The sequence below is a fragment of the Priapulus caudatus genome, unplaced genomic scaffold (genome assembly GCF_000485595.1).
Source record: "Priapulus caudatus unplaced genomic scaffold, Priapulus_caudatus-5.0.1 Scaffold397, whole genome shotgun sequence".
Classification (NCBI taxonomy): Eukaryota; Metazoa; Priapulida; class Priapulimorpha; order Priapulimorphida; family Priapulidae; genus Priapulus; species Priapulus caudatus.
Genome location: NW_014577458.1, coordinates 143,671 through 153,001, shown reverse-complemented (window position 1 = coordinate 153,001; position 9,331 = coordinate 143,671). Strand labels below are relative to the sequence as shown.

Here is a 9,331-nt window from a genome sequence, read left to right as displayed (position 1 = left end):
TCTCTCTCTCTCTCTCTCTCTCTCTCTCTCGCTCTCTCTCTCTCTCTTTCCCCTCCCCGTCTCTCCCCGTCTCTCTCTATCTCCCTCTCTCTCTCTCTCTCTCTCTCTCGCTCTCTCTCTCTCTCTTTCCCCTCCCCGTCTCTCCCCGTCTCTCTCTATCTCCCTCTCTCTCTCTCTCTCTCTCTCTCGCTCTCTTTCTCTCTCTCTCTCTTACTATTTTCTTCTCTCATCCTCTCTCCCTCGCTTTAACGTGCCTTCTTTCTCTCTCGTTTTCTCGCTGGCTTTCCTACTCCCTATTTCTCTCTCGCTTTTTCGATCGCTTTCTCCCTCCCTCTTTCTTTCTCGTTTTGTCACACGCTTTCTCTCGCCCCATTCCCCTCTTATCTCTACCTCTTCCAATACCCTTTTCTCATTCTCCTCCTCTTTTTCCCTCACTCTCTCTCTTTCTTTCTCCTTTTCTCCTTCTCCTCTCTTCCTCGCTCTTTCTTCCCTTCTTCCCTCTCCGTGGGCCCGGTGCTCCATCCCAAAATATGCAGGGCCGACGCGCGCGCACGATGCTTGTGGTTTTTGACCCGCCGTTTGTAAACACGTACCACATGTTAAAACAAACGTTATTTTCCCCAGGAAGAGTAGCGTGGAGGCTGACAGCGGCCGTACAGAGGCCCCTGCCATGCCCCGACCATATGCTACCTGTTGATAGGCCCGCGTAAACAGTGCGTAGCGGTGGCAGGCGCGAGAGAGCTACTAGCTGTAGCCAGGCTCGCTGGCTGGCTGGCTTCCCGGCCCGCGGGCGACACGTTGTCATGAATTGACATCGTTTACCCAACAGAGTTCACAGCCAGAACTCTCTGCGCCGCTCGCGTAGCTCTGCCAGGTTTCGATGCGCGGCCGTCGGTGTAAACGACTATAGAGTATAGAGTATTAAACGTTGCTACAATTGTGGGGATGGAGCGAGGTGTATATCGATTATATCAGGGGTTAATATTGACATTTGCTGATATATGAGCTGGGTGTTCTGGCAATGGTAACATAATTAATGGTAAGCAGATAATGATGATCAAATAACAATAATCAAATCAAAATTATCAGATAATAAGATCTGATGATTTAGAAAGTTAATCGGACATCCGGCCAATCTCCCCCCCCCCATCCCATTTCATTTGTCGAATTCGATTAATCTTACCGAAACCAGAGCATCTTTGGTCTGTTGTTGGACTATGGACGTTGCGACAGTAGCGATTCCCCTTCTCGATTTTATTTTGCTAAATGCATTTTGCATTTCTGGAGGCCAGGTCGCCAAGCTGTACCGCCATGAGAGCATCGGCAACTCTGTGAGTATCGTCATCACGAGGCTTGTGCTGCTAACCGAGGACCAGGTAAGAATTCTCATTAGTCTCCGCTTACTAATAGTGTCACCCAAATCTCAGGCTACGATTTATCCGTAGCTGGTGGAGTGACATTGGCTCAATAGTACTTCTAGACTAACCACGGGTTAATTTTTGTTATTGTTTATTTTAGTCATTGCTAGTTTTGGTTTGCTCACCAACAGTTCTTTTAGTACTATACATGATCTAGCAATAGCTAATTGCACATGGGACATGGGTGGTTAAACCCCTGGAATCTCGCTAAATTAATTTCCCCCAGAAACGATGGCAAGTTGATGGTGGGTGAGCGCGGTATGCCGGGGTTTCACTCATAAAATTAGTGTTGGTATATCGTAAAGTGACATGCTCCATAAATATTACGTTACGTTAACATTCGTTAAACATCTTTTTGGGAAAAAAAACATGATCGTAATTGGAACGCCGGCATGATTCCTATATCGAACGAACTTGACATTGAACTAAAATAACCCTATTATCTTCTCAGAGGGGTAGTACAGATCATTCACAAATGTCCGCTAGCGGGATCGGTGTTGTGCAATTTTCTCCATTTCGTGTCAGGATGTTTGTGCTTCTTTTCATTCGGTCTCTACGGATCTTCCCCAACTGTTTCCGGACCTTACCTCTTTCCGCTCCCTCTCTCGCAGGTTCCAGACTAGCGTTGCACTGATGGTGTTAGTGTGTGTTTTCCGCACCGTGCGTCCTATTCCCCACCCCTCCAGCGTTGCCCGTAGTTGTTGTTTGGTCTTTAAAATTTTCATTTAATCTTTTATTAAAATGTTTCTGATCCCAGATCTAGCACAACTTATAGATAAAACATCGGCATTTATAATCTTGTCAAACGATGAATCTTTGTTCTGATATATATAGATCCTGATAGTTCATGATATATGTATCCTGAGTATGATCATGCAGCATTCTAATGATAATGAGTCATCAAATAAATCAACGCGATGATTAAGGACGATGAGCGGAAGCTGTGACTCAGGAAGCGTACGTGGGAGCTGAGACAATGCGTATATCGCATAACTTCTTTACAGTGAACTCCCTGGAATTCACGCTAGGTTGTTATTCACGTTAGTTGTTGTTTGTCATGCGCGTCTGTTGTCTCTCATACTTCCTGTTGTTTGAGAGTAGTGTAAATTATCCCATCCGCCTAGAGGGATTGACAGGTTGCTCTTACGAGTCAGTGTTTCACTCGGGGTATTCTAAAAATGCGGCTTAGTAACGAAGTGTCTATGTGATTCTTATATATGCCAAACATATATAATATAGCATCAAGAATGACATAATATGGATTAATTATTATTAATATTTATTTATATATTTAATTATTATCTTAATATAATATCAGGTGCGTGATATAATATATATAACAGATATATATAACATATATATATAACATATATATATATATATATATATATATATATATAACATATAATACACATCCGCGATACGATTTCACTCACTATTGATATGTAGACGTAGCATTGAAGCCGGTGTGTTGGAATGTTGCAGCCTGATCTGTCGATCTCTCACCATGCTGACCGCTCTCTGGACAGCTTCTGTAGGTGGCAGAGCACGATCAATCCGGCCGTAGGATCTAAGAGGAAGGAGGACCAGGGCCTAGCCCATCACGACAACGCTGTGCTTATCACCAGGTGTGTATCACGCACGCACGCACGCACGCACACACACACGCGCACGCACGCACGCACGTACACACACACGCACGCACGCACGCACGCACGCATTCATATATACACGTGTACACATACACGCATGCACCCCCATACACACTCACGCATGTACGCTCGTACACACGTAAGTACGCACGAATGATCGAACGAACGTTCGAACAGTAGAGAAATTGTGACGTGTGAACTCAGGGGGAATCTAACCATTGCGCGCATATTAGTAACATTGCGGCGAGAATAATATTGTTACGCGCATCGGGGAATTCATCATTTTTCAATGTGTGTGATAGCTTCACATGTTTCACATGTTCCTCTTCCCCGGGTTAGCATCCATTGAACATAAGTTGTAGCTAACCGAATATATTAGCCACCCTCTCGATGAATCAATGCTGTGCATTACATATTGTATTAACCGAGTATTAAGTATTAGGTGGTATTAAGTAGTTTTTAGCTTGATACGTTAACGGTAGCTGTGTAATTGTATACTCACGCAAAGATCATATTTACATACATGGCTTGCAGCTTCTGATTAGAACAAATACGTTACTAAATCCCACTCGACGAATAAACAACGTTACACATCCAATATGCTTTTGGATGTTGACTCGTGTTTTATTTAGTGTGACTCGTATTGCTAGCGGGTCAAAAAAACGAACAAATCCTAAATAAACGGCGGAAAATACCCCTGAACATCACTCGTATATCTAGCGAGTGAAAAAAGTAACAAATCACAAATAGGCGGTGGAAACTGCCTCGGTCTATGCAGTCTACTCGATTTACGTATTAATTATTTTGTTGGCATATACGCGACACGAGAAGAAGTACTTGAGCGCGCAAAAAGAGAGCAACACCGTGTTTTCTAAACCTTTCCCGGCTGACGCCGCGGGCTTGGATTTTAATTCGGGAGCGAAATTTATTATTAGAAATCTCGCGTGAATAAAACAATATTTATTTAATCTCGCGTACTTAACAAAAATTGTTAGTACAGTGCGGGTAACACATTACATGTGGAGCAATTTATAGCCGGTGCTATGTGGTGACTCAAACTAGAAACTCGGAGCGCGCGTGCGTGCATAGTTCCTGCGCGTAGCAATAGTTCCAACCGTACGGCTCACTCGAAGCTGCTCTCGGCTCAACAGTCAAATCGACCAACGTTTCACTTAAAAAGCGCCGAAATATTTGTGCGCCGCAACATTCTGGCGCTAATTTGCATGAATTAATTTGCGTTTATGCGCTATATCTATAAGCAGGGCGGAAATCTGGAGCGGGAGCTCGCGCGTAGTAATTTACGCGCACGCCATATACACATGTGCAAGCAACTAAGATGTACACTTGAGTCTGAATATATTATCCGTGTTGATCTTTGATGTAAATGAGTTCAACATGTATGCTGCGAACTGCCGCTACGCCGCGCAGCGTGCTGATTCAACGTGAAGCCTAACTTAATAGAGCGAGGGGGAGATGGGAGAAAGACGGGAGATTGATGGGAAGAAATAGTGGAAGTTGGGGAGAAAAAAGAAGGAAAAAGAAAGAGGAAGAGATAAAAAAGAAGAAGGATATACTGGGGAAAGAGAAGAGATCATGCGGGAGAGAGAGCGCAAATGCGAGAAGACGAGAGAAGGGAGCGTGGGAGAGAAAGGGGACAGGAAGAACGAATAAAAGACGAATGAGTGACGGAAAGAGCGAGAAAGAAAGAGAAGGGTCGGGCGATGCGGTCGGTCAGGGAGATGCGGAGGTGAGAGGGGAGGAGAGCGGAGGAGAGGTAAGTGGGAGTGAATTTAAATGTTGTATAACAGACTTAGGTTGTATAGTAAGAAGATTGGAAGGTCAGTGAGCAACATACTCGCTGTATTTGCTATTACATACTGTGTTCGGCATAGTGCCTGCATGTGTTAGCGCCCCGTTAGACGTTTCGTTCACATAAATAATGCAATATATACAAATACAAAACAACAATACAAAATAAAATCAATACAATACAAAACAGCACAACACACTACAATGTAATACAATACAATACAATACAATACAATACAATACAATACAATACAATACAATACAATGACAATACAAGCAATGGCAATAACAATTCAAAACAATAAATACAATAACAATACAATACAATACAATACAATACAATACAATACAATACAATACAATACAATACAATACAATACAATAGAGCAAACAAAAAATACAAATTCTTTAAATAACATCGGAACAGGGAAGAACATGTGGAGAGTGAGTGACTGGTAAAGAAGGGCAGAACGTTTCTTTATTTACTAAATATAATTAGAAGTAGATAATAAGGAACTATATCCCTATTATCTACTTCTGATATAATGTTAATTCAAGCGAAGAATGGAACGCGTGCACGCACTCGTGAATTCACCTACGAGTGAGCGAAGCGCGAATCACTTACTAGAGCAATCCGCGCCGACGCTTTTTGTACCGCCATAACGTCGTGGAGGTCCGTGCGTAGGCTTCACGCATGCTGTAACAGTTGTATACTACATAACAACTTTATGAAGGGGGAAATGGTGGTGGTGGCTGAACGCTTAGCGAGCGTGAATCACGTAGTCTTCGACATACGTCGTTTTCATGTGCGGTGCGGAATGGTTAGTTTCCCTTGACGCGGCAGTCTGCAGTGAGCATAATAGGTTCGGTTCTTTGCGCGAACATTTGAGATCGCATTTTATTGCATTCGTGTCGTCGTCTTCGTTCGAGTACGTTAAATGCGGCCCATGTGCGTGCGTGCGTGCGTGTGCGCGTGCGTGTGTGCGTGCGTGTATGCGGGTGTGTGTGCGTGTGTGTGCGTGTGTGTGCGCGCGTGCGTGCGTGCGTGCGTGCGTGTGTGTGCGCGTGCGCGTGCGTGCGTGCGTGCGTGCGTGCATGTTGTGTTGTGTGTGTGCGTGCATGCGTGCGTGTGGGCGCGTGCGTGCGTGCGTGCGTGCGTGCGTGTTGTGTTGTGTGTGTGCGCGCATGCGTGCGTGTGCGTGCGTGCGTGCGTGTGTATAGACGTTTTTCGGCATCGCCGACGTCATTGTCCGCCTGACAGCGTGACTCACCGCAGCGACGGCGCCCCCTGCCGCCGAGTGCGGACCAGCTTACGCATAGCGACTATCATGGTAGACATCCCCCGATGGCAAACGCACCCCCTCCCCACCCACCTTAGGCAATGGGGCCACACAGCCATTTCACGTTGGCAATAAAGGTCGAATCCCCATGTGTAATGCGACATGCGCCTTGTATTGCTAGACATGCCCATGCCCCTGCGTAATATATAAAGAGGTGTTTGCCACCACTGCGGGGAGGTCTGCCATGCTACAGCGGCGGCCACCGAGTGTTCACTACGTCATGGCAAGGGCAGGGCACCGAGAGCATTGCCACAAAGTTCCTAATTTGTTTTACGCGATATGAAAATAAACCACTCTCGCTTTTTACTCGCACACGCTCGCGCGCGCGCTCGTGTATATATTGGTCTATATATATATATTGGCCTTAGCAGTCCTTCAATATTACTGTATACTCAAATAATGTTTAAGCGTTACTATGTTACTTAGCGTACTTAAGTAATGTTTTAGAATTATTGTATACTTAAGAAGTACATGAGTATCACAGTATTATTCTGGTGAATTGTCTGAAAGTATTAGCTGTAAGCGTGTGTCTGTGTATGCGCGCCCGTGCGTGCGTTCGTACGTGCGTACGTACCCGCGCGCGCATGCGTGTATCGTTCTCACGCACTCGTCACAATCGTGTGTTGTTATGTTGCAGATATGACATATGCACCTATAAGAATCGACCGTGCGGCACCCTCGGTATGTATTACGTACTTGTTGCTCGCGCACGTCAAAAATAAATTCTGATCGCTAACCAAGTTTCGCAATGAACGCATGTGGCATCTGACACGTACGGGACCACATACATCGTTCGCTACAACGAGGGGTCTACGCGAAAAGTCAACGCCATTAATCTTTCTGCACATGTCAGCTAATTTTATGGTTGTCGGTCAGAAAAATGGCGGAACGACGTTGACGGAGCAGGATAAAAAAATGACTCGGCGATGATTCATGATATATATATAAATGTTTGCGCATCAAGAATAGATCAAGACTAGACGTAGACTAGACAAGGCTTGTTGTATACTAGTCTAGACTAGGCTAGACTAGACTTAAATAGAGTAGGCTAGATTAGACTAGACAAGACAAGACTAAACTAGACTAGATTAGACTAGACAAGACAAGACTAAACTAGGCTAGAATAGACTAAATTATACTAGAATTGATTAATTGGTCTAGTCTAGTCTAGTCTAGTCTAGTCTAGTCTAGTCTAGTCTAGTCTAGTCTAGTCTAGTCTAGTCTAGTCTAGTCTAGTCTAGTCTAGTCTAGTCTATTCTAGTCTAGTCTAGTCTAGTCTAGTCTAGTCTAGTCTAGTCTAGTCTAGTCTAGTCTAGTCTATAGTCTAGTCTAGTCTAGTCTATTCTAGTATAGTCTGGACTAAACTAAACAAGGCGCACACGTCGAAGTAAGCATTTCTAAATTCAATGAACGCCGAATTTCAACTCGTTTTTTTCGACTTCCCTTGCGCCACCGCGTCTCAGCGAATTAGACACTGCAATCATTGTGCGCTCACGACATCAATCCTGCAAACACGCTGAAGTCTCACGCAATGCGAACATTCCCCTGGCGTGAAAGAATTTTCCGTGTGGAAGGCGACTACTGATGCCGATCGAGACGAAACCCCGTACATTTCTATATCTCCCCCTTCTGTTTTTGTAGATTCAAAACCGAAAGTTGTATTTTCATAAGCGTGCGTCAACGATTGGCAAACGTTACTCATCTATTACGCAACAACCGCCCCTGTATCGCACAACTCAACTGGAGCGTGGGCCCCGAGATTTAAAAAAAACTCCGCACGGCAAAAAATCGTTGCCACCCGCCGCTGTATTTCCCATAAAATTCAAGCCCGCCAGAAAAGCGAAGCGAAAAAGTAGTCGTGCTGCGCGCGTGCCAAGTCGGCAAGGCGACTGACATCAGGTCGGCGAAATACGATGGCGTATAGCGTTTACGATAGCGAGATGCGACACTTGCCGACCTTGTTAACTACTGCCGACTGACTGTAAGCGCAGCGGGGTCGCTATGTCTCCCTGACGGGTGCACGGAGACAGTAGTAGTGGATGCCTCCACACCATGTGCTCGGTCTCTGTTGCTGGACGGCTATATACACCGGCCCTCGTGCGGGCGCGTATAGTGTCTTAAAACGTGTGTCTCATTAACGGTTCGCCTACAGTCAGACATGTATGTAACTGTCACTAAGTTGGGGGGGGGGGACCCTCCAAATGTGTGCTTTATATACAGGTGTCCGTTATACGGAGGTTGAATCCCCGAGTAGCTGTCACTCAACGGAAACGTCATAATAAGAGGCGGAAAGTGTCCCTAATAGAATCAATTTAATAGAAGTGGCATCGCTGCAGAGCTTTCACCCTGCCATCTGCATCTAAACCAAGTGGTCCTTAACCTTTTTGAGTCATGGACCCTTTTGAGAATCTGGTGAAAGCTACGGCGGACCCTTCCCCAGAAAAATGCACATAAGCATATAAACACAAAATTTTCATGCGACTGATTCACGGACCCCCTGAAGCCCACCTGGAACACATGTTAAGAACCCCTGATTTATATACTGTAACTATTATACTACTACTACTAGTCTACTACTACTACTACTACTACTACTACTTTACTATTATTATTTTTTACTATTATTATTCACTCTTGATTATATCCTATCTGTATTATTTACGCTACTGTGTGTGTGTGTTCGCCTGCACTAGGGTTGGCGCCGGTGGCCGGCATGTGTGAGCCAGACAGGAGCTGCAGCATCAGTGAGGACATCGGGCTCGCGAGTGCGTTCACCATCGCGCACGAGATCGGACACAAGTAAGATGCGATTTCTACGACGAATCGGAGAGCGCATGCGCGCATTGTCACGTTGCATGGCGTGCATAGTATAGTGGTGATGTAGCTGATAGGGTTTACATGCGACTCATCGTGTAATGTCAATACCAACGGAGAAAAATGTGTGCGTGTGTGCGTGCGTTCGTGCGTGCGTCTTTTTTTCTCTCTCTTTCTCTCTCTCTCTCTCTCTCTTTCTCTCTCTCTCTCTCTTTCTCTCTGTGCGTGTGTGTGTATGCATTTATGCATGTATGTGAGTGTGTGTGTGTGTGTGTGTGTGTGTGTGTGTGTGTGTGTG

General features: G+C 45.1%; 1 protein-coding gene across 1 annotated transcript in view; it reads left to right on the top strand.

Annotated features, from left to right (window-relative positions):
• Positions 1 to 9,331, top strand: part of LOC106809933 (A disintegrin and metalloproteinase with thrombospondin motifs 6-like) — a 54,961-nt gene that overhangs the window by 30,309 nt on the left and 15,321 nt on the right. The window contains exons 4-7 of the mRNA XM_014813171.1: positions 1,293 to 1,376; positions 2,904 to 3,046; positions 6,857 to 6,900; positions 8,913 to 9,018. Of these exons, the coding sequence (XP_014668657.1) occupies positions 1,293 to 1,376; positions 2,904 to 3,046; positions 6,857 to 6,900; positions 8,913 to 9,018 (377 nt within the window). The remainder of the gene's footprint in view (positions 1 to 1,292; positions 1,377 to 2,903; positions 3,047 to 6,856; positions 6,901 to 8,912; positions 9,019 to 9,331) is intronic.